We start from the raw sequence: 25502 nt of genomic DNA on the forward strand, positions 1-25502 counted from the left end.
TTGAACAACACAAACATAAATTCCAGTTTATTTATTTCATTAAATGCAGCTCATAGTAAAATAGTGAGTAAAGCATCAATCAAAATTTCACTGATGTTTCTGTCAATACCACAAACATCTTTGTGAAGATGCACTCATAAGGTACAAATCAAACATTGGCCATTATTACAGGTGGCAAGGAAGCTTTGCAGGTATTAACCAGGAAACAGGTATAACTAAGTAAAATTAAAAAGAGGAAGCAGATTTAAATTTTAACAGGTTTAGATTACATATCAATAAAAGGTGGCAAGAAGGCATGTTGCTAATAGTTTTCTTAGCATTTTTGCTGGTTGGAAATCTCAGCAACCTTGAACTAAAAAATTTAGAAAAATGAGGAAAAATGCAATGTGATTACAAGTCAGCAATTTAATATTAAGGGTCGGACAATTTTCCCTCACAGTCTTACTTTTTCAGGAAGCTGAAAGAGCAGGAGAGAATTAATCTGATGTGCCTATATACATGTGGTGAGACGGGATGGTAAGGGGCTTTCTGACATTATTCTGGATTTGTATTAAATTTTGTTAATTTCCAACAGTCACTGAAATTTGAACCTAAGGTTATGAAATAACATTGTGGTACAAATGCAGGTTTCCCAGTGAGGGAAAGAGAGCAAAAGAGAGCATACAGATTTCTTCAAGTTGTTTGGTTTTTTGTTTTTTTTTTTTTAGGGTTCTTTTTCCTCTCTGTGAGAGTCAAAAGAATGAACTGCATTTCCCTTGAAGTCAGCATTTGACATAGGGCTCTGTGCAGAGAGCTTTCATAACTCCACCTTACTTTTAAACAACAAAGCCAGAAGAGCAGATTTAATAAAAGGGAGCAAAATTCTGTGTTTTCTTTTCTGTTTAGGACTATCTCATTAGGACAATAAAAAGAAGCAGTAGAGGGCTGTTCTTTGGTGGCTCAGGATAGTTTCTGTTTGCTGCCTTCTTTGGAGGGGGGTTGGGTGGAAGGAAAAGGAGGGGCACTTCAGTACAGGTGGCTACATGGCTTAAGGTTGAGATTTTAGCACTGCAGTTCACATTTTTTCCATTGAACAGTGAACCTTGGTCACTGTCTGAGAGCAAGTAATTATTCATTCTAGAGGAGAGCAGAATCTACCAAAAAAAAGGATGCTCTTGGACTTATTGTGTCTGATGAAGAAGTAGAAAGGGTGGTCAACCCTAAATTTCAGAACATGGCTAACATGTGCACTTGTTAGTTCTACAATGACAGCAGTAGCAGCAGCTGCCTCAGTGCCCTTCTCATCAACTGCAACAAAAGACTTGTGGACAACCTTGGAGATCATCACTCTATCCTTCTCTGTCATTCCACTGAAATCGGCATTGGTGCTGAAGGCACTGCGCATTCCCATCCTGATCAGATTATCACTGAGGTCATATCTCTCTTCCATTTTGAATTTAGGCAGGTACAGATCCACAAGAGTCTCGGTCATCTTCTTGGAGTCAGTCCATTCGGACAGCTTCTCATACGTCAGGTCTCTTTCCAGCTATCATTTAAGAAAGTGAAGGAATTTGGTTTTTGCAGGGAAAAACAATTCATTAACTATGAATTAATCAATTTCATGGCAATGTAACAATGGCAATTTGCTTTTAAATAGTAAATGTAACATTTAGCTGAAAGCATGAAATAGAAATTGATTTTACTAATGATCAGAGACAAGATATGCCACAAGTATTTGAGTCTTAATGCTGCACTGCCCTTGAGCAGTGCCTTTTCCAAATTCATAGCGAAAGAGAGATGGGAAGGGCATTCAACAGCCACCATCCCCCATGGTAGTTTTTTCCTCTCTTTTAATTCAGTCCTGATGTAACTAAAATTGCTGGGTTGGCCCGTGGTTTGGACCAGTTCTATAAAAACAGGTGTTAAAATTGTTGAGGATATTTCCTTGACAGCTTTGAAGTAAAGTGCTTCCAGCAAAGTCTTTCACTGCTACTCTGTATCCTGGGCACTATGCCACCAGAGTTCAGCCCAGATCAAATGGAGGAAAGCAATGAATGGTAGAGACTCCAAGAATTTAACTATCTTGGAAGTACAGTAACTACAGTATCAGATCTCATTATTGTAGTAAATGCAGTCTCACCAAAATTCTAGTTTTTTATTGAGCAGACAAGTGGTGGGGGGGGAGAGGGGGAAAAAGAGTGAGAATAATATGGAAATAAACTTCCAGGCCATGGAGAAAAGGCGTCATCTCAGGAAGAGCCTATGACTTCTTATGTGGTGGTGTCTCTCCTGAACGTGCAAGGAAGGGAGGTTCAGCCCTTACAGATCATGTAAAATTGAGTGTCAGTCAGTGAAGACTGAGCATCTGATTATGCAGAGTGTTACCTGTCTTCAGTTCCTGCCAAACTAAGGACACTCAGTATTGAAGAACTTTCTTGGGATTAAAGAAGTATTAAAGAAAATTAATTCAGCTGGTGGATGAGGTCAAACAGAATGATAGCATGTCCTTAAAAAGGGACATACTATTGTCAGCCTGCCCTTCTTTTTTTTTTAATGACTGAGCAGTAATACAAAATGGTTGTACCTGTTCGAGACCCGTAGTGTTGTCTTTGATGTCATCAGGAAGGAGGATGAACATACTGAGTTCACGTTTCACATATGGTAACTCAATCATTTTGAAATTCATTGCTTCCATGATGAGAACTGGAAATGTTTTCCTCATGTACATCATCTTTACAGGCTTGGTCTTGTTCTGGAAAGTATTTTTTTATAAGTAAGAAATCATTCATTGAATGGAAGGGTGATGATGTCTCAGTGCAGTGCAGGGAGAGGAAATTTTATAAACTTTTAAAACAGTGATTTATCATCCATTTTCCAAAGCTTTTTTTGACTGGACAACATTGCTTATCTTGGTGTCTGTCCCAAAGCTTTTGTAGGGGACTGAACAGAGACATTTTTCTCTTCTCCCCAAAACATGGCCAAGGAGGAAGAGAGACAGAAATGTCTGCAAGAATTAGGGGCATGGAGCAGGTGTGGCATATGGCCTTACAATGCTCTGGCAGAAAAACAGCTGTGATTTAAGAGAGTGAGTGGTCTCCTCTCTCTGAGGAGATAAAAGGTGACCAGCTGGTTGCTTGAGAAAGGATAACACTAGTGTGAGAGCAAAAGGGCTCATGATGAGAGGAGTTCCTGGGAGGCAGTCACATTGTCAGGAGTGTGTAACTTCTATTGACATCTGTATCCCTTCATTCAAGGAAGCAGACCGCGTGTACATGCTAATCATAGGGCAGAAGGTACACTTTGTGGAAGTTGCACAGAGTCCTTTAACTGTGGATTCATTAACATCTCTTCTGGATACATGCCATTAACCTTGCTTCTAGCCTCACACCATGCATGCACCACATGCACCACAGCCATGCACCAGTTCAGGGCACCCTATTGCAGCTGTGTTTGAGCTGGAATGATTGTGCCCAGCCTGGTTGCCCAGTGCAAAGGCCTGGTGCTGTACTCAGCCATAACATGCCTTGTAGTTCCCAGCCATGGAGCCTGGGCTCTCAAAATCATGTTTTTACAATTTAGTCAATTTTAGCACTGCTTTACTGAAAAGTTTTAAATGTCTGTAGTGATTTTGGAAACAGTAGCTCTTACCTGGATCTCACTAACATTTACCTGAGCACATCTTAATGTTTCAGTGAGCTGAGAACTAACAGATTTTGCTGCAACCAGCTTTTCACAGAGTCTAATTACCACAGGGCTACCTAAAAGACTTATGAAATGGAAAGATTTCAGCAATAACCGTTTTGACCAGGTTGTTTACAGTAAGAAAGAGGAACTTACCTTGCTCAGTCGGAAGGGCTGCAGCTCTGTATCTTCTGCCTTAAATTTCACTTCCCATTCTGCCTTGAAGTAAATGGCATTTATCAGGATCAGCTTGGTGGAGTTTGTCACATCTCGTGGACCCAGCAAATTCTTGATTTTGCCTTTTGAAAGCACAAGAGTCAGGCTTCATTTCAGCATAGCACAGTGAGAACATTTTGATCAATTTTTCTCTCAGTTCAGCTTCTTAGTAAAAAGTCCATGCCTCAATGCCTTGCTCCCTAAAATGCTCCCCTGAGATAAATGAATGCAATTCTTTAGACTCTCCAAAGCTGTTTCCTGACCTGTCCTCCTGGCTGACAGCGATTTACTCCTTCTTCCAAAACTGTCTCAGCTTCATGGTAAGCAGCTAGAAGTAGAAAGCCCCACTGACTGGTTACACCAGGTAGAAGGAGGAGCCCCTCTGGCCAGTGCAGAGTGGTACAGCAAGGCAGGCATCCCCCCCTGCCCTGGAGCACTCTGGTAGGCAGAGGTGTCTCTCCTCTCGTTCTGCTCTGCCAGTGGTGCAGTACCCGGGCACATTTGTGCCAGCAGACCAGCTGCTTCAGAGCACTGTGGAGTCAATGGGAATCTCAGGGAGCTCACTAAGGTCCAGATCAGGTGTTTGAAGCTGCTTAAGTATGCTGCTCTTTCTCTGACCTCCCACCATATCTCTGCTCACTGCCCACATCCACTTCAGAAGGCATGACCTGGCTGCTGCAGTAGTACCTGGGGAAGCAAGGGCACCTGCCCAAAGGAAATGGCAGCCTGACTTTGTGGGAGAGCAAAGATGTTGGGGTTGAGCCCAGCTTACCCTCAGTTTGTTTTTCAACCCAAGTATTGATTTCCTTTCCTGACTGTTCTGGTGCTGTCTTAAAGTTAACCTTCTGTGGCTCTGCTTTGTAGTAGTTCTTACTGAGCTGTATGTATGTCTGAAAAATAACAAAAAAGTCAGCAAAAAAGTTCTGTACTAAAGAAATATACTATTTTCAGTCCCAAAAGGAAGTTGTTAGCTCTTATATTTGATAGATTCTTGGACCTAGAGGACTGCAGGATCTTACTTGTTACTTTGTGCTGGACTGTGGGTGAACAAGTAATAACCAAAAAACAGGAGTTTCACAGCTTTTGTTCCAAAATGTATCTGGAGAAGTAAGGAAGGCTGCATGCATCCTATGTATGTGCTTGTATAATTTCTTATTTACAATTTTATAAATTGGGGGTTCCAATACTAAAGGCACATATCGTGTAAAGGAATCCCTATAATACAGTCAAAGGGCAATACATCCTTAAATTTGATGAGTGGACTGACTGGTATTTTCCAGTTAAGGTTATCACTGGAATCCAGAGCTCCTATTTGCAGTATTCAAGGTCAGCTTCCAAACTGTTCTATTAATGGCAAGTAATTAGAAAGAGAAATATTTTTGCACCTTTTCTTCCTCTTCCCTGAGATTTAACTTACAGGCAATAATAGGAAGGTTTTTTCCACGTAAATGCGATTGGCACTTTTCAGGGAGTAGGTGCTTCTGGGTTTATTGATGGCAGTCAGAAGCTTCTTGAAGCCAGAATGGATATCTGCAGCTTGCTTGTTCTCAGGATCCTTGGAAAAAGAAACCAAACATTCAGCAATTTCATTTTTGCATGAAGCTTTCAAAACATGCTAAGCAATGCACATAGGAGAGGGATTTGGGTTCCTCTTCCTTACTTTTTATTTTCCCAAGTTTACCATCACTGCAAATTTGAAGAGCTCTGTTCATGACTGGATTAACTGAATTGTCATGTAACAGACCTTCCAGACTATCCCAGTGACTCATCCTTTCAGCTTCTGAGAGTCTGAGTGAGTGAAAGGAACTGAACATCATCCTGTTGTGAGGTATGGCTGGGGCTTGTACTCTAAAGAGGAGTGCAGACAATAAATGCTGAACTCCTAAAGCTGTATCTAGACATTTTGATTCTGCGGGTTCTTTATCATGGAATTTCAGTTCAAATAGATACCAATTTTCTTCTCTTTGGTCTCCCCCGAGAAGGTCCGGCCACAGAAGAAGAAGCTTCAGCTCCTGCTCCCACTGTGAAATGAAGGACCTGCAAGCAGAGTTTTCAAAGGTAAGAAATAGGCATGAAGGACCTTGTGAGACCTGAAGTCAAATGGGGATGAAATGGTTGTCATGTTTCTCTCCTCGTGGTAACTCACTGTGCTATCTGCTGCTTAGGTGACTAATCAAAGGGATGCTGAAGCTGTAGTGACAGTAAATCCCTTGGAATAACAATGAGTAGCACCATCCCCTTCCCAGACCAACACTGTGCTCTTATCTACATGCTGTGAGGCAGAACTCCATTCCACAGCTGTTTCTCCCAACAGTAGGAATGTGTTTGTGCAAATCCAAATGGTTCTCCCCCCAGTAATTGTACAAAGTAACCTACCTCTGCCATCTCAGTTGCAGTAGTTCCTTTTGCTCCCAGGTATGTCAGAGCCAGAGCAGCTGATATGCTCCAAGGGGAGAAGAAAATGTTTTTTCCCTTGTTGTTCTCATTCAGCTTGTTGAAAAGATCAACAGTAAAGTTGCCAACTGATGTGGAGGCTACTTCCATTTTTACAACCTGGAAAGAAGCAACAAACAGAATTGTACTCTTAAATGTGTAAATTTTTGTACAGAGTACCCATTAGTGAGAAATATTGCATGTGCAAGAGAATCCATTTAAACCAGTAAAACTAATAGCATAGTTGTATGCTTATTTCCACACAGATACTGTTTGCCACCTGTTAGGAGCACTAATTTCTTTTAGTTTTTTTTTCCCTCTACCACTGCAGTTTTTTTTGTGGTTCTTTCTGCCTTTGATTTCCAAAGATGTGCAGGTTTGTAACCTCTGTATTTCTTTTCCTTTTTGTCCTTAACTAATGATTTATCAAAGCAACATTCCCAGGGGAATTTATATGCATTTTTAGTACATTGGTTCACAACATGTTTGAGTTTCCCACTACTACATTTGGATCTGTATAGAACTGACAACTGATACTGCAAAAGGATTTAAGCATAATTTTTAGGCTCATTTGCTTCTCCTGGCCAGCGACCTATTCTGAGTAGTTTCATGAACAGCAAAGCTGTTGTTTCCATTTAGACGTGCGCAGTTTATTCATTGTGTGTACCTACCACCCCTTCTGTATGTTCCAGCAATTTTATTTTCCCCAGAAATTGCCAGATGCCTTGAGGTTATGAGTGCTCCAGGCTTTAAGGTATCTCCCCAGTAATAGATGAGTCATGTAATTTACCGCTCAAGAGACCAGCAATGCTTAGATTATTGTTGTTGTCATTGTATCTATGGAATGGAGCAACAAAAATTGTGGGGCAATCTCTGAAGTCTGCAGATATTTATTAAGTGTTTAGTTTCCAAACAACTACATTCTTTATGGCAGTCAGTATGGCCTCAGGACCATGTCTGTACCACAGACTGATTTTCTTTCCTTAGACAACACAGCCAAGAGAGCATCAGGATGGGAATTTCTGTTTTCAGCTAATGAATACTCCTGTGAGTCTCTGGCCTGACAATGTGCAGTGCTGTGCCTTCACCTGAAGTACAGAATTCTTTTATCAAAATTAAGATTTTACTTGTAATGCAGTCGCTGCCCTAAGAAAACTTTCCTGCTTGTGAATAATTCTACCCCAAATTAGCAGTTTTCCATAGGCTTACATCATTATTTTCTCTAATGATTGACATTTAAAAAAACACAAGGCAAGAATAATGCATTATAACACAGGTATATTATCATTTATCCATACAGTCACACATGGCACAGGTTGCTTTTTAAAAACACCATAATATTTGCTTAAATTGATTTAAATATTTACCTTTAATCCCGTAAGAGAGAAGACTTAGTTCTTGTCCTCAGTCAGGTTCTGCATTTGTGTGTGAAGCAATTTTAAATTAGGGAACACAGTACTGCTTGCTCCTCCCTTTCCTTTTAATCTACATCCATGTTGTTTCCCCCTACCCAAAGTTCCTTTCTACCACATCCCAAAAGATCTTACAAAGTTTTGGCCTTTTTGTTGACCTGGTCACTTTTCAGGTTTAGAGATTTCAAAAGGACAATGGAATTAAAATCTCAAGTTTGTTGTTGCATCACAAAAGCTTACTGACAGGATAGCAAAGCAAGCTGCTGATTCCAAAGGTTTTCTGGTGTTGTGGAAATAACTGCTGTGTTGTTTAAAATAAGTGAGTTTTAAAAAGGTTGCACAATACTTTGTTTTGGTTTCTGGGTTTAAGCAGATATTGAGGGTCTGATTCTCCTCTCTGTGATTCCTGAGTTTCAAATGCAGTACCTCAGCATAAAACACCAAGATTAGTGATGGAATTGGACACTGGGAGTCCAGCTTCAGACTGAAGATCATTAGGAACACAGACAGAGGCAAAGCTGTGAAGGAGGGTAAGGAATGGACACCCCACTGGTTGTGTTGGTGAAGAAATCTCATTGCAGTCACAGCTGGGAATCATTTGAGACAAGCACTGCAAAACCCTGAGTTACTGCACAGTAAAAAGGAGGGCAAGAATTGAAAAAACCCTAATGGGAGGGCTCAAGCAAAGACAGAGAGACACGGGAGAGGTAAGCATGGCACAAGAGCTGTCACTTTGAAGTCCCAGAAGAGAGACAGTGATGGAAAAAGATCAAGGTGGTAACAATTCTAAGACCCTAGAGGGCAGCGGAAGGAGCAGGAAAGGAAGGAAATTGTACTGTTTGCTAAGAATTTTACTGCAAGCCTGATTACAGGAATACATAGAATGGGTCAAGAATTCTAAAAAATGTCAAAAATCAGTGTTGTGCAAGGCAGTGAAGAAATGCCAGTAATTAAACAAGTGCTAGTTTTAGGTAAGTCCTTCAGAAATCTGGATAGGAGAAAAGTCAGAGAATGGTTAGGTGGTGAGAAAGCCCAAGCCAGGAGACTCCCAAGTACCAGAGATATATATTGTGAGCAAAATAGTTGCCTTTGCTAGTCAAGATGCAAGGAAGCCATACAGGCTGAGAAAGGGAAATGGCAAGGCAGAGTGGCTTTTGACAAGAGACAAAAAAAAAAAAAAAAAAAAAAAAAAAAAAAAAAAAAAATTCACAGATATTAATTGAAAGAAGCATCCAGAGATCAACCTCCTGCTTGGAGCAGGGCCATGAGTGGAAGGGTGAAGATTCCACAACATTTCCAGCACTGCTGTTCACCCTGGGAGAAGGTTGTTCCCTAAAGTACAGCTCACTTTACATGTGTTGTGGCCACTGCCACTCAGTAATGATATGGCACTGCCAAAAGGACATCAACTGTGTCATCTTTGCAGCTATGCTTAAAATAGTGAAGGAAGGAGAAAAGGTGACTCCCATTTCCAGTGACTTTAAAGGCCTTAGTGAGTTTATGTTCATGTTTTCATGGTTTTGTTCCTCCTTGGCCTTCCAGGTGTGACTTTCTGTCTTTTTTCCCAAGGCATATCAGGAAGTGCTTAAGAGGCCTATCCATGGGGACATGCCACTCTTCCATGAGGTGAAGGAGGGCATGGCAGAATTGGACCTGAATGCACAGGGATCCAGTGTCATGTTTCATGACTGAGAGAGGCAGAAGGCATTTCTCTTGGGGCTCTATAGGGATAAAGCACATGCTTCATAATACTTTTCTTGTGTCCCTTCCCATTTGGGAAGCATAGCCAGAAGGGACCCTGGGAGCAGCCAACCACCTGAATGAAAAGAGAAAGGATGCAGGGACAGACAGCAGTCTCTGCCAGGAAAAGGGAGTCCTGCTGTTTCAAGAAAATGTGTTTGTGGTAAGATGCTGTTGGTTTGTGCAAGTCCTTAAGAAACCAGGTTCTTTGTTCTCTATTGTGAATTCATATAGTCAGGAGCATTCCCTGCAAACATGCATGATTGATCAGGACACTCTCTTTGAAGAAAGAGCAGTGACAGGAGTAAATATGACCTGGGAGATTCACATTCAGCTTTCAGAAAGCACTTATTGCCATTAGTATTACTTGTATTAGCTTTAGACTTGGTTCTCCCATTTGATCTTTCCTCAAACCAGTGTGTAAGTGGCAAAGTAAAATGAGAGCAAAGCAGTACAGTGCTTGGCTGGACATAGTGCTGTAAGGGTGAAAGTTTACAAAGGAGAAGGCTGTGAGGCACATGTGTTTTATTTTCCTAGTTCTATAGTGTTGTTAAATATTTTCCAATTGCTGTGGGAAAGAGATTAGAAAGTACATGTGTACAGTATCCTCCTTCTTTTTGAGAAAAAAAAAAAAAAAAAAAAAAAGCACCAGTATTAGGAACAAAGGTGGTTTTGCAGGTTTATTTCATTGCCAGTTCTACCAGGCTGCAGAGTTGGTAAAAAACTGACAAGAATGTGGATGAGTAGCCTGCCTTGGGGATCAGCATGAGCTGAAACCAATGGAGATGCAGCCGCATTCTGCAAGGTGATTTTCCTGGGTTTTCGTCTTCTTAGGTATCAAAACTTTGAAATTACTGGTTGAGCTCAACGCAGTCTGTTCTGAATTGTGGAAATTCTGGTGCAGGAAGTGCTAAAAAGACATAGTAATGTTCTTCTTTGCACAATTTGGTACTTAGCATGTAGTGCTAGCATTTTGGGGTTATTTGGCCAGGAAAATGAGCCAAAGGCATAAATTTGAGGTTATTTTTAATAAATACTCTCTTCTAACATTGAGAGATTTGTCAACAGTACAGGAAAATTAAGAAGTGCACAGGCTATTGAGATGTTGCTTGTGGTATGTTTAGTTCACTTTTGTTGTTGCAATAACCTGTTTAGTAATTGAGTTTCTAGGGGGAAGAAAACCTTCCCAAGAAGAGGATAGTCTTGGTCTTGTTGTGCCTGATAAAGAAAAGGAAAGGGTGATCTGCCAAAAAGATGATAGTAGCACCAAGACTTCGTGATGCCAGTGTTGCTGAACTGGCAGCTGCTGCCTCTGTGCCTTCTTCATTGACTTCCAGGTAACACTTGTGGAAAACTTGTGACAAAAACAGATCACCAGTCTTGGACATTGCTGTGAAATCAGCTTGACCTTCTGTGAAGGCATCTTTTATCCCCATCCTGCTCAAAGTAGATTTGAGGTCATATTTCTCTTCTAATGTGAACCTGGGCAGATAAACTTCCATGTTCATTTTCTCCATTAGTTCTGGATTTGTCCATGCAGACAAGTTTTCAAAAGTCAATTCTCTTTCTAGCTGCAGTAAGTAAAAAAAAAAAAAAAAAAAAACAGATAATTAAAATATGTTCAAAAACATGTGCCCTATAGGCTACTTCTTCTCTTAAATGGAGAGCTTTTCAAGAGGTTATGAGAGTGCAAGAAAAACAGTAATGAAACAGCAGTTTGGAGATATTTTTAACTAAAGGAGAATGTTGTTCAATGGTATATCAATGCAATGTTTGAAATGTTATCAGTAACTGTCAGAGAATATAGCAGAGCTATGATAGTCTGGCTGTTCTTCTGTTCCCAGGGCTGTCTTCCCCACATTTTAGAATTCACTGAAAAGAGCTTTCCCCTGCCCCCCACACAACACCTTAAAAATTAAAATTTCTTAAGGGTTTGTTATCCAAAGGCAGAAGCAGGCTTTTTACAGAAGGTGGCAGTATCCATACACATTAGTTATGGACGTCTTGGAATGTAACAGAGGCTGCCCAATTTTTGGTGGATTTTTTCCAGAATGAAATCATATCTGTCGGAATTGGTGTGGACAGTGGATCTCAGCAGGGCTGGTTTTGTGTCCTTATTATTGTTCTGCTGGGAAAGGAGCAATCTTCCAGGATTTGGGTAACCTGTTTCCAGGACTTATGAACTTTAGCAACCACAGACATGCTGGCTTCCAAGACTGAGAAATCCAGTCTGAGCTTCAAGAGCTTCAAGCTCACAGTACTAGACCAGATTTGGGATTTGCTTTACCTTGAGCCTGATCAGTATCCTCCTTCTTAGAAACACGACTACAGCCTGGTCTTTTACCTCACACATGCTTTAAGTAAGTAAATAATGACCCTCTTACTTTTCCCCAGTATTTATGTTCTCCATTTTTTTACCTTTTGTAAGCCAGAGATGTCACTCGGTAGCAGGATGAACATGCTGAGGTCGTTATTGACATATGGAAGCTCAAGAACATCAGCCTGAACTGATTCTATGTAGTTTAAGTTAAATTTATCCCTCAGGTACATCATGGGCACTGGTTTAGTTGTATGCTGCAACAAATCAAATGGAATGTTTTACATTTGTACTCTGAACAGTAAAAGGACTAAGTTAAAGTAGCACAGTTTACCCTACAAGATGCCCAATGTGTGTGAGACATCATTATGGATAGGACACAGAACACAGGATCTTCAGAGGATCCCTGCAAGGCACTGGGAGGCATGGCATGCTATCTGAGCTGTCTCAGATGACACCAGTTGTAGGAAACAGTATGCCACTCTGATTGCTGAATGGTTAAAAGTTAAAATGTAAAGAACTAACCCATACAGTTTTGTTCTCTATTTTTTTCCTGCCTTTGGAGAATTGAAGCTTTTTTGAAGTCAGCTTCTGATAATTTACTTGTGCCTCAGGGCCTGGTATGTGTGTGCAGTTTTAGTGCTGAAAGTGTGGTGAAATAAATATACTGAATACACTGTACACTTTAAATGAAATAACTATGCTGCCACATGGATTTAGAGGGTGATAGGATTTCTCCCTCCCCCTCCTCTCACCCCATCTTTTTCAGGTTTTTCCACCTACAGTGTAGGAAAAAGGGCAGTATATTGCCATACCATGTTTATTCTGAAAGGCCTTTGCCTGGTAGCCGCAGCTTCAAACTTTGTTGCCCAGTTTCCTTTGAAGTAGAGTGCATTTATCAGGACTAGCCTGGTGAGTGAATCCACGGATCCAGGAGGCAGCAGATTCTGGATTTTACCTAGAGAAAACAGGGACATTCACACATCTGTGCAGTTTCACTGTTTCAGTCTAAGAGCTGGCACAGTTTCTGGATATATAAACCAGGGAAATTTTAAGTGCTGCCATAGCACTCATCTAGCTTGAGATTATTTGCAAATATGCAGTTACTGGGGTAATCTTGATTTACAAAGAAGAATAAGCCATATTCCTCACACACTGAGATGGAGGACATTAATTTTAGTAAGAGCTTGTTGGTAGATGAGTAATTTAGGAAAAGTCTGATTTACTTTTCTGAGGTGAATTGTTTACCACCATGGGCCTTTTGGGCACAGAGAAGCCAAAATGACTCCTTTTTGATTTGGAGAGGAGAGGCTGGAACTCACCTTCAGTCTCTTGTTCAACACTGGAATTTATGTCTCTCCTGATTGCATCTGCTGCTCCCACAAAGTTGACTGATTGTGGCTCTGCACCGTAATATCTCTTGGCTAAAAATAAATATTCCTGCAGGGCAATAGAGACACCTGACTTAGGTTTGCTGCCTGCCAGTATGAGTACTACTACAGCCAGAGATGAAAATTACATGGGCACAAGCAGTGTTTTCTCAAAGGAACAAAGTATTTTTTAGTGGAAACACTTGATTTAAACATTCTCATCTAACTACATCTACAAATCACTCTGAGATTAGATACACATCCCAAAAACCTAAAATTTTAGTGTCCAAAGTCTAAGGAAAAGTATAATAGAAAATGTTAATTTTAAGGATAATAACATAATTTTCAAATGCAGCAAAAATATTTGAAAGTATATAGTTTATGTTGCCATAGGTAGATCAGGAAGATTAAATGACACTGCATAATCTGAATAAAAGTCTTACCTTACTGAAAGGCAGTGATTTTTCTCCATATAGCTGGTTGACACTTTTAAGTAGGTAGTTTATAGTGGGTTGGTTGATTTCAAAGCTGAGTGCTTTAAATCCAGTATGGATATTATCTGACTTGCCAATCTCTGTCTTGGAGAAATAGAAATAAAAAGGACATTATTCATCTGTTGCATAAAAATCCTGTTTTCCTTCACATAGATCCAAGTAAAGTATTTCTCTTTGAGTGATCTGTTACCTATATTACAACAGAAGAGGTGCTCCAAACTGGACATCTATTAAAAGAATAATTTTAAAGTATTAGGAGTTGCAGGTGTGGTAGAGACACACATAGACACTCAGTGTGTGGGTATCTTGGAATGCAAGTTTTAAGAGCCTGAATTATGTAAAATATTTAAGGGTTTATAAGTGGATATTGTAAAACTTTGGATATCCAGAAAACAAAAGTCAGAGAATAATTCTTAAACAATGCATGAGATTTGGCTCTATTACTCCCTTAATTTATGAAAGTAGTGTTACGTGGAAGGTTTGCCCCTTAATTTCATAATGTCTCTCTTAATATTTTGTGGTTTGGGATTTTTTTATGTTTCAGCAATTGCAGTAAATTCTCTGTATTGAAGTGACAGGATTAAATGAATGTGGGTTCAGAGTCTCCAATGAGACTCTTGAGCTCAAGGAAGAAGCTTAAATCTCCAAAGTGTTAGAACCAATAGCACTACCCATAGGGCTACCCATAGCACTCTGTAATTCTTACAGTGAGGGCAAATGTTACTCATGAGGAACAATCCCTTTCCTGTTCATGCAGTGCAAATGAGATGTTGACATAACCCCTAAAATAAATCTTCCCACCTTGGAATTTGGCTGTGGGACGCAGATCCATTCATCAAAACTAGCAACAGTTGGGGTTTTGTGGGCAGACTGCAGGGAAGCAGCTCAAACCCCTAGGGAATAAGGATGACTGGAAAGAGCAGGGAGAAGGGTGTGATATCACCATCTTTGAATTGTAAACTAGGAAAAAGCCTTTGCTGGCTCAGAGGGATTACATTTGCTCTTCTGTATTGTTCTGCTGTGTTAAATTACATACAAATTGGGACAAAATGCCTGCCAATATGGCAAAGGCTTATCTCAGGAATAAAATTATTCCCATTTCTCTTAGATTTATTGCAAGCAACTGGTCTACTTTGGAAAATGCCAACATGTAAATTTATATTGTTAACTTCTCAACTGAAATTGAGTCTAATTTCTGATGCATATCAAGAATAGGTAGCCTGGAAAAGTTGATGTTCTGGTTTTCTTTGTCTTGATGCTGCAATCAAATGTGTGGAAGAGCATCTCTTTTCTTGGGATTAGCTGTCCGAGGTAAGAACTGTGCTTGTTTTTGAATAGTAATAGTTTGAGAAAGAAATTTGTCCTCAGAGCTAAAGGAAAAAGATCAGAAGATCTATTGATCATCAAGTATTAAATTTTGCAAATTTGAGGTTAGATTATGCAATTCTGTGTAAAAGGAGGAAGCATGCAATAAGCATTGCATTAGTTGAAGGTATCACAATGCTGCACCAATTAATTTTGTACACTAAATCTGAGGAAGGCAAACATAAGCAAACACAAATGGGGAAGGAAAATACCGGAGAAAATGTGGCCATGCCCTTAGCTTGTTCACCAGCTTGGGTGAGATACCTTTTGGAAACATGCACGTCGATTTGATAGACTCTCTTCTGTTCTGGCATAGACCTGCATTCTTATGGTTGTGGTGACATTTTTGGTTTCTTCAGCTTTGTTGAAGTGAAGTACCTGTAGTGGAAAAAGCAGTAAGAAATGCAGCAATAGAAAATTTGCTGTTTCAGCAAATTTTTTCATTGGCATCAAAGGGACTGGTAAAGAGGACAGTCAAGCTCAGATTTTATTCTTGGGTCCAGTTTTTACTGAATATGAAATCTTTGTCTAGGTCTCAATGTCCATGTGTACAAAATGGCTTTGCAAACTAAGCTGAGGGCTGCAGGAGGAAACTCTTACGTACCTGGCCTTTGTGGAGGAATCTGCCTGCTTTGAGTTATGCCCTGGGATGACTTGTTAATACCTGGAAAGAGCCAATTACCCCCACATGGAGTCTACCAAAGGAGAGACTTTTAAGACACATCTTTGACACATTTGACACATCTTTATTAAGATCTTTTTAATAAAGATCTTAATAAAGATGTGTCAAAAAGCCTGAAAAGTGTGCAGGCAGTTCCATGCCTTAAATCCCTTTCTCTGGACTTGTTCACCTTAACCAGGCTACAAAGGGGTGCAAACAACATTGGAGCACTTTTCAGAAGAGCTGAATCTTTTCTTTTGTTTTGTTTTCCCTTCATCCTAAGAGAAGACCACTCCTTTTTTACCCTACTGGATATCTTTTGTCTTATAAATCAGGAGTTAGATCACTGCAGATGGGACAACTTCAGCCACAGCAGAAGCAAACTCGCAATCCTCCCTTCCTCCAACAGGAGCTAAGTACCTGCATTAGGTGTTTAACATCCATGCATAGGAACTGTTCTCACGGTCCCCTGATGACACTACGAGCTTTGAACAAGTGTGACTTGGCAATTTCAGCAAGTAATTTTGCCTGTAAAATACATGCCCCAAAGAAAGGGTAGTAGTCTCAACATAGTTTTTCTCTAATCTTGTAGATATGGATTTATGTTTAGCAAAGTGTAAAACTTGAAACAACTACGGAGGAGAGTCCTCAAAATTCTTTTCCTCTGTTTCAACACAGCAAATTTCTGGCATGTAGGACATTACTCCAAGAAATCAACCCTTCCAGACAGCTACTCTTTGAAGCCCAGACTCACCTTTGCCATCTGATCTGCAGTGTTACCTTTGGCTCCCAAATAAACAGTAGCCAGGGCAGATGAAATACTCCACGGAGAGAACAAAATATTCTTGTCCCCATCTTCCTGCAATTGCTGTTTGAAAAAGTCAAGAGCAAAGCTTGTGTTTGCTTTATTCAATGTATCCATTGTCCTGAAGCTGCACAGAAAGACAGAAAAGATGCTATTAATGAACCACTAACTATGATTGCTATTTGTTTAAAGTTCCTCTTCACTGTTTGAACTTTTTTGTGATTAAAAGGCTTTCTAAAATTGCTTATGTAAAGAATGAGAAGCATTAACTATTATAAAGTCACAAAGTTCAGCATGTCCTGTTTCACTGATGGCAACAGCTATCATTTTTAGGGATGAACAAGCCTCCTCTAGCTGTGTTTCATATTTGTTCACCAGGAAATTTATTGCACTGCCCTTTACAGCATCTTGGAGTGATAGTTGATAGCAAATTTTGATTTTTTGATTACTCAGCAAAGCCTGAGCTAGAGACCACCGAGAAACTGTCTCTTAGGACAAATTTTATGCTTCAATTTGTTCAAGAGTCTTTCGATGCTCATCTCTGTAGTGAACAAATACTCTGGTAAAAGGAACCGTCAAACTTTTCCTTTAGGTCAAGACAAAATTCATCTTCCTATACTTGAGCAAGCACTGCCCCTACTTTTGCATGCTAAGCATCCTGAATTACCTTTCTGACTTCTAAAAATGTCCTGAAACCCTGTTTTACAGCACTAGCCCAGATCCTAACTTCCCAGTTCTTCTGCAATAGAAACTTTCTATATTCAGCAGACCACAAAGGCTGCTGCTTGTTATTTGCCTTGCAGGTTTAGCTGAGGATTCTAGTCAGGGACTAAGAGCTATTTTGGTTGGTATAGGATGGCATTAGAATAAAAGATAGTTTGTGACCCTAATACTTTGCAAATCAGGAGCTAAACTGATAATTCTAAGCACTAAAGAGTACAAGAACAAATTACCTGACTTAGGCAAACACAATGGTTCTCAGTATGCTGTGATATATATGCTAGTCAGTGAGCTCTAGAAATTATAGAACCCTGAAATATAAGTTGTCTTCCTGCATATTCTTAAGACTCATCTTCTAGGCTATGCCTGTGCAATCTTAATTAATTACTTTCCTCGAGCATTAGTTGTTTCCAGTTCAGATACCTGCTTCTTTTTTTCCTATTTGTCAACAAAGTAACATCAGGCAAGCATAAGTAAAATAAATAGTATCAAGAAGTCATTACAGTACCTTGTTTGGTGTGGGAAGAAATACTGCTGCTCTGGGTGTCTCCAAGGTTTCTGCAGTTCACATGAAGGGTAGGATGAATTTATAGTGCGCCTGGCCGGTTCTGCAAAGGTTCTTATGACTCATGACTCTGCAATGAAGTTTGCCCTATAGGCCACATCCCTGTGGAAGAACTGAATCACCTCAGAGTAGGATGTGAAGTGATGGTAAGAATGATACCATAGAAGAATTTTACAAAAGTGACTGCTTAAGTATTTCTATAAACACTTTTGTGGCAACAGGCTAGTAACAACTTGAACCCACACTACTTTGAACAATCTTTCCTTTGTGGTTTGGAGAGTTTAAAAAAAGGCAGTCACTGACCTACTTCTTCTACGGTTTGTATTACAGAATTTATCTCTGAGAAACAGACAAAAAAAAAAAAAAAAAAAAAAAAGAAAGGGACTTCTTATGTGTGAGTTTTTCTACTGCCTGTTTCCTTCTGAGAAAGTATTTGTCATTCCTGGTGGGTTTCTGTTTTGGAAAAATGGTTTTGGGTAATCCTGGAGGATTCTAAGACTGTACAGCCAGGGAAACTCTGTAACTGTGAGATAGGGAAGGTTAAGACTCAGGCACCAGACCCTGACTTAGCAGTTGGCAACATCACTTGAACTTAGTGTGGGTCTTAGATTAGACTTTGTTTCTATTGTCCCATCCAGTCTGGAATCTGTTTGACCCATGTAGCATGTCAGAGGTCAATTCCTTATTTTCCATTCCAGAGATGAATATTCTGTCAAATCTTCTTTTTCTTCTTTCCTGAGCTACTAAAATACCTCCTTCCCTGATTTTCCTTGCAATCATGGTGTCCCTTCTTCTGCAGTCCTTCCTATATCTGTACGTCCCTACTCTTGACTCCTAACTGAAACACCCTTTAAAATCCTACCTTGCCCTTTATTTAATTTTTTTCTCTCTGCACTATTGATACCTCCAACTTGAAAACCTGAGCAGGAATTGGATACCTCCCCAACACTGAGCAGGACTCACTCACAAGGCGTTTCCTTGACATAAACTGCCTTTGGAGAGCTTTCTTCTGATCTTCTATCTGTAAGCATACATTTAACATGGAGTTATGTTGTAGGGCAGAGGTTTCCTCTCATAATGAGGAATGAACCATGGAAATACCTACAAAATTTGGTGCAGGGCATAGGAGGGTACAGCTGAAAAGGATCCCTTGACAATAGTGAAACTTCTGTATCAATGTAACTTGGGAATTGAAAGCTTTGCTAAAGTTGCTTTCCTACCTGTGAGGAGCCACATTACTTTAATTGGATGGTGTTTTCCTGCCCCTCAGATATTTTGAAATTGTAGCTATGCAAAAGCGGCATGTTTCAGTGTGAGTTGTAATTAGATGTATCTGTTACGTTTTGCAGAGAGCAGCATAGGGTAAGAGAGGTGTTCACTGCAGAACTAATTGCACCCATAGTGCCTGGGAAAGTTGTAATCTGTTTACATTGGCCTCAAATGGTTTCCAAAGCATAAATGATTTGAGTAATCTTTGCAAATTTAACCCTGTTGTTGAAGAGTGATAGATGCCTTGAAAAGACTTCATCCCTTAAAGCAATTGGTGTGGATTTTCTGCTTATAAAGCAGGGATGAACTTAATTTACTAACTAGTGCTACTGCTTGCTGCCTTACAAGAAGTGACTGAGGTGTTCTGTTTACACAGAAATGCTGGGTTAGACTGAATGAGTGGTTTGTGCTTTTGCACAAGGTTTTACAGATACCTTTTTAGAGCACCTCTTGAATGGCATGGCTGGTGGTTAGGACATAAAAATAAGAAAAACATACTGAGTTACTAAAATTATACTCATCTCAGAAGACAAAATATGCTTTATCAATGTGTTGGGTTGATAATATTTTCTAATATCCATTTAAATTAGCATCACTGGAGGACACAACTCACTGCGGGCTGCTACTGCTGACTCAGTAGCAGTGTTGCTCCCACTCCTTACTAAGTCAACACAGCAGCACACTAGGAGACTTATATTTGTGTTAGTAGTGTCCTTCCTGTGGGAAGTAAACCTGTGTTCCCTTTCACTGCAGTCATGCATGTTTCCATTTGGTTAGGGCAAATGTTGGCAGGATACCAGCGCCCTGGCCAGCTACATAAAAGCATTTTGTTTTCCTCCTGTTTCAGTGTAACTTTGCACACGTCATTTTGACTACACAGTGTGTTGTTCAGTTCATTAGTGCCTGGGTTCAGGAGTAGGTGATATGTTTGATGTCTGAACAGAACACTGTAAAGTGCTCTATGAAGTTTCTTAAGGGTCTTGAGAACAAGATTTGCTGTCACAGAAAAGTGGTAGCTTCTGCTCTCACACAGTATTTTTAGGATATAACTTTCCATGGCCAGTTTTCACACCCATTGGTAGTTTATTTTTACTATCAACTCTGTATAGCTCTTGGAAATCTGATTTAATTTGCAACTAATGTGTTTGGGTAGATCTAAAGAAAAAGTGGTATTTGAAGGAAAGCTCTTCAGTTTCCCTGACATCCTCAAGTGTTTTTTACAAGTACAAGCACTGTTTATTTACTTGGCAGGGAAGAACTTCTGATTCACCCAGCAAAGCACTCTTTTCAAGTTTTTGACTCAGCCAGAGTTGGCCAGATTTTAAACAAGAAAGGATTTTAAATACCTCCAAACCTTTAAAAAGACTTTAGGAGATACAAGAAGCATAGGGAAGAAAAGAGTTATGAAATCTGCTAATATTTTAATCTCTTTGTAGGTGTGGGGTTTTTTTGTTGTAGTTGTTTTAAATCTCTGTGTGATTTATTTAAAAACTGTAAGGAGGACAGGGGCACAGAAATTGAGAAAATAGTAAGAGTGATAAGTGCTCTACTCTTCATTCGTGTGGCCTTCCCTCAAATACTGCATGTGGATTTGGGCACCACAATATAAAAAAGACATTGAGCTATTGGAGAGTGTCCAAAGAAGGGCCATGAGGATGTTGAAGGGCCTTGAGGGAAAGCCTTATCAGGAATAGCTGAGATCACTTGTTCTGTTCAGCCTGGAGAAGAGGAGACTCAGGGGTGACCTCATTGTGGTCTTCAGCATCCTCAGGAGGGGAAGTAGAGGGGTAAGTACTGATCTCTTCACTCTCATGACCAGAAGATGATTGGGCACTGGAAGAGGATCCCCAGGGAAGTGGTCACAGCACTGAGCCTGTCTGAGTTCAAAGAGCATTTGGACAACACCTGCAGGGCACATTGTATGGCTCTTGAGGTATCCTCTGCAGGTTGGACTCAATGATCCTCATGGGTCTCTTGTACCTCAGCATGATCCTATGACTAGAAACATAACATTTTCTGTGCTAGGGAGGGCTTTTTCCTGGGTGAAACTCTGTCATCATGCTGTGCTGTAAAGGAATTTTATGTGTGATGCTAAGTTTTTATCAACCTGAAATCTCAAATAATTTTTAAGTTAAAGAGATATTAATTCTTTTAGTATCCTTTTTCCTTTTAAGGCTTTAGTTGATAATACATGTGTCTTTATTTTGAAACAAAGTAGATAGTGATCTGTTGTGCACCTCCTACAAGTAAATTTGCAAGGCTTCCCTTGCCAAGCAATCCTTGCTGACATACTGTAACACTATGTAATACCTTATGAGTTCCCAAAGGGTGTGGTGAGGTTCCTGAATAAATATTATTGAGGCATTTTGTTCCACACCTGCAGAGGCAAAGGTGTGGTAAAATTTGACAGTCCCAGCAGAATTCCTCTTACTTCAGTATTACTTCTACGTGCTTTAGCTTAGACACGGTAATTAATAAAGGCAATGTTAGTCCTGAGAAATTCTGTTCTGGTAAGAAGCACGACACTTCTGATAAAGGGCTGGTTTGTATATCTGAAAAGGGGCAATTTGTCTGTGACTGAATATGCATACTGTTTCCACACGTGCAAGGGTGCAGTTTTCCTTTGAATGACTCAGGTGGTGAGCATTTTAAAAGTATCACAGGTCACAGATGACACCAAAAATATCAAAAGTGACCTGAATTTCTCAGCCATGATACACAGTTCTGCATTATGAGTCATGATGTATGTGTGGCTTGTGTGCACTTTGGCTGAAACTTGTCATTTTTCCAAAGAAATCTCTCAAAGGGTGGAACTGTATGTCAGCAGCACAACTACTGAATCAGAAAGCTGATCCCATCTTCCACTTCCAGTGCTATCATGGAGGATGTGAATATCAAGTCAGTGTATCTTCAACACACATTTCTAAACAGGCGCCCATCCTAAACAGGAGACTTGTGCTGATGTGTCAGAGCAGAATATAGAGGAACGACTCTCTTTTAAGAAAGCCATTTAGATATAGAGGAATGACTCTCTTTTAAGAAAGCCATTTAGATATTTGCTCTGTTCTTCTTACAGTTTGATTGCAGATATTCTTGCTTGGTGGAAAGACCTGGAGTTTCCCAAGGTAGTTGGTGTTTTCAGGAGTTTCATCCAGAGAATTTTCCCAATAAACACTTGAGGAGGTGTACAGAAAATCATTGCTATTCGTTGATCTTCTTGGCACTTGCTGCCCCTTCACAGTTTCATGCTTTTTAGACAAATCTTGGAACTGATCTAAACTACGTACTTAAGTGCACATACAGCAGCATTAGTGCTTTGTCCTGGAAGAGGGAGACACAGAAATGGTGGCTTGGACTGGAATTCCCTCTTTGGATTGACAGGGACCTCGGAAGGTGTTGTGTCATAAGCATCCCTTGAACATATCTCATCAATGCCTTTGCCATTGCATCTTTCCATCTCTCACATTCCCGCCTCTTGCACAAAGGATCTCAATTTCTTGAGACATGACGCCCTTTGCATGGTTCAAGTTATTAAGCTTTTCACAACCAAGGAGAAACTAATGACCTGATACTTGACAGTATAAGATGATCTCATGTTCATTTCTGCTCTCTGGTAAAATTAGATGGAAAGCTTTCATTTTGTTCCTCAAACTTTTGTGAGAGTGGCAAAGTGTGAACTTGCAGGGTATTGCACTGAGGACCTTCTTTTAAACTACTCTGATGAATATCTGCTCTTTACCAAAGCATTTCCAAATTCTTTTGATTCAACTGTAAGGAGATCTTCATGGCTCTATTATCATTTGTACTGATATCTGTGGCTGTTTTAGCTCTTTGAAAGCCAAAAGCAGAACTCTGTGTAGTTTAAATCGAGTGCAGTAGTCCCTTTCAGTTGCTTTAGACTTTTCTTTCTTCTTGGTGTATCACCCTTACTTTTTTAAACCTTTGGCCTAATCTTCCTTAATATCCTTTATCTTTTTTAATATCCCTTCCTTCTGTGGTTGCTAATGCCTTGTTTGGGAACATAGACAGACCAACACATAGGTCAAGACCGACTTAAATTCAGTGGAAAAGAGGCAAGATCAGGCTAAGGAAAGTTACCAGAAGATATGTAAGCAAAGGCAGAGCAATGGCTCCCTGTTTGTGGCGGGAGGAAGGGGCTCTCCCATCACCTCATGCAGATGCAGCTTGGCCTCTGTAGCTGACACAGCATAATTTCATAGCAGATTGTCCCTCCAGTCAATAGGAGGGGTAAACTGTCCTCCCACTTTCTTCCTTTCCCTGACATTTCTCCTCTTAGAATCAAGCCTTGGCTCCAGCCCTGCCCTCTTCCCTCACTACCCACAGAAGTAGAGATTGCTGAAGGGCAAGGAGGAAAAAGGAGGGCATGGTAAGGGTGGGGATAGTCAGCACCTTGGGGAAAGATGGTTAATGAACCACATCCAAGGGAAATGAGGCAGAATGAAAGAGAAAAGAGGAAAGAGGAACTGCTCCTTCATACAGCCCTGTGAAGTTCAGTGATTTCTCCTCTGCCCCCTTTGATCTGTAATTCCATTCCTTACAAAAGCACATCTGGCACCTCACAATTCTCCCACTCCTTGTTGGTGTCTTATCAGAGCGACTAAACTGGAATTTTATCTGTGTGACTAAGAGGTTAGCCTTCCATGTAAGGATTTGCTCACCTCTAGGAACCTTTTCCTGTTCTCTGAAGGTGCCACTTACAGAAATTCATTGTTTGCCTGCTGTGGGATGCTATTGCTAGCATTTAGAAAAAGTAGGAAAGTGATGAATGAGTTAAAGAAATAAGAGCATAAGATTAGTTTGGATTTATTTTTTTTCCTGGGAGTAGAATGCAATTTGAGACTGTTCCTTTCACAAGACTGTTGTACTATATGGTATTAAACTCTTTTTCTTGGGAAGTTCAATACTGTAACAACAAGGAAATAGAGGCCAGGTGCAAACCATATCCCAGTGATATTGCCAAATAATAAAATGTAGATAAAGTATAAATTATGCTTCTGGACTAAAAGTGCGTAGCATGAAGCTATCTATTATCTCACTTCTATTCCTAGTCGTTGTTAGGAACAACAGAATTTCCTAGGAATTTCCTGTTCACATGGTTGACTAAACACTCCTTGGGATTTTCAGAGGTATTCTTCATTCTCCAAGACGTTTAAAAGTAAGGGAATATAGTGAGAGCTTTGTGGACTGAACATGTGTCACCGACATGTTTTATGAAAAATCCTTTCCTTAGGATTTTTTCCTCCTGAGAAGCTGAGAGGCCTCAAGAAAAAAATGTAAACAATGATTATCTACTGCTGTGGAATGCAACAGGTGGGTCTGTGATTGGTCTCATCTGGTTGTTTCTAATTAATGGCAAATCACAGTCCAGCTGTCCAGACTGTCTCGGTCAGAGACAAGCCTTTCTTATTCATTCCTTTTCTATTCTTAGCTTAGCCTTCTGATGAAATCCTTTCTTCTATTCTTTTAGTATAGTTTTAATATAATATATATCATAAAATAATAAACCAAGCCTTCTGAAACGTGGAGTCAAGATTCTTGTCTCTTCCCTCATGCTAAGACCCCTGTGAACATTGTCAAAAATGATGACCCCGAGGAAAGAACCACCACAGACATGAGAGAATCAAAATGAAGGAACTGGTGAGGCTCATTTTCACATGTGGCCATCTCTCATTTGGAGAGAGAAAACTAAGCTGGCTAGATAGTCTATACTACTTCTACATTAGTAACATCTGGATTTATGTTTAAAATTAAATTAGTAAATTTTATGTTTAAAATTACATTTGGGGAACTTTGTGTTCCCCAAATTTAAAGATATGCAACATTTGGCTGGGAAGGGCCCTGATGTGTTTCTGAAGACCAGGTGACTGTCATCTGCCCATTCCAACACAAGTTAGTCTCTAACTCCGTGAACTTCAGGAGGCCAAATTTTGCAAATAACTGACTTTGTTCAACCAAGCAATATTACTTGCATTTTTATGTATTAGAACAGTTATTACTGGAATAAACAGTAAGGCCCCAGGCTCAAATTCTGTCATCTCTATGGAATTATCTTCCCATTGTAAGACCACAAGAAAGCAAGCAAGTGTGGTCTTGTATCAACACAACAAACTCACTAATCCTTTGAATGCACGCTTGAAATTACAAATATACGTGGGGTGTGGTGGTAGAGCAATAAAAGTCTCTAATGACAGATCCTAAAGCTGTGAGTATGAACCTTCTTCTATACTTGTGCTGAAAGACATTCTGTGGGCAAACAAGGACATAATCCACCTGTACTTCATGACACAGCAGAAAGATAAAGTCTCTAGGACATAATGCTAACTGTTTTGCTTTGAGGATGGTGAGATGAAGCTGTAGCCTCATTTGTTGACGCAAAGGAGAGGGTTTGTTCCTCTGAGCTTTTGTTCCTTTGATGCTGAGTGGTGGAGGTCTGATATCTGGCACATAGCTTGGG

The 25502-nt window shown here is 40.0% G+C and overlaps 2 protein-coding genes across 2 annotated transcripts; both read right to left on the reverse strand.

Moving 5' to 3' along the window:
* Positions 1 to 7977, reverse strand: LOC132330973 (heterochromatin-associated protein MENT-like). Its single transcript, XM_059853873.1, has 8 exons — positions 7677 to 7977; positions 6253 to 6429; positions 5827 to 5913; positions 5294 to 5431; positions 4649 to 4766; positions 3817 to 3959; positions 2564 to 2731; positions 1 to 1525 (listed from the first exon to the last, which is right to left on the reverse strand). The coding sequence occupies exons 2-8, from the start codon at positions 6418 to 6420 to the stop codon at positions 1112 to 1114; spliced, it is 1236 nt and encodes a 411-aa protein (XP_059709856.1). The 5' UTR covers positions 6421 to 6429; positions 7677 to 7977; the 3' UTR covers positions 1 to 1111.
* A 2151-nt stretch (positions 7978 to 10128) lies between these two features.
* On the reverse strand, positions 10129 to 17854 carry LOC132330964 (serpin B10-like). Its single transcript, XM_059853861.1, has 8 exons — positions 17702 to 17854; positions 16423 to 16600; positions 15272 to 15385; positions 13592 to 13726; positions 13101 to 13218; positions 12594 to 12736; positions 11880 to 12035; positions 10129 to 11032 (listed from the first exon to the last, which is right to left on the reverse strand). The coding sequence occupies exons 2-8, from the start codon at positions 16588 to 16590 to the stop codon at positions 10628 to 10630; spliced, it is 1239 nt and encodes a 412-aa protein (XP_059709844.1). The 5' UTR covers positions 16591 to 16600; positions 17702 to 17854; the 3' UTR covers positions 10129 to 10627.
* Between the last annotated feature and the right edge of the window lie 7648 nt (positions 17855 to 25502).

The sequence above is a fragment of the Haemorhous mexicanus genome, chromosome 1, assembly GCF_027477595.1.
Source record: "Haemorhous mexicanus isolate bHaeMex1 chromosome 1, bHaeMex1.pri, whole genome shotgun sequence".
NCBI lineage: Eukaryota > Metazoa > Chordata > Aves > Passeriformes > Fringillidae > Haemorhous > Haemorhous mexicanus.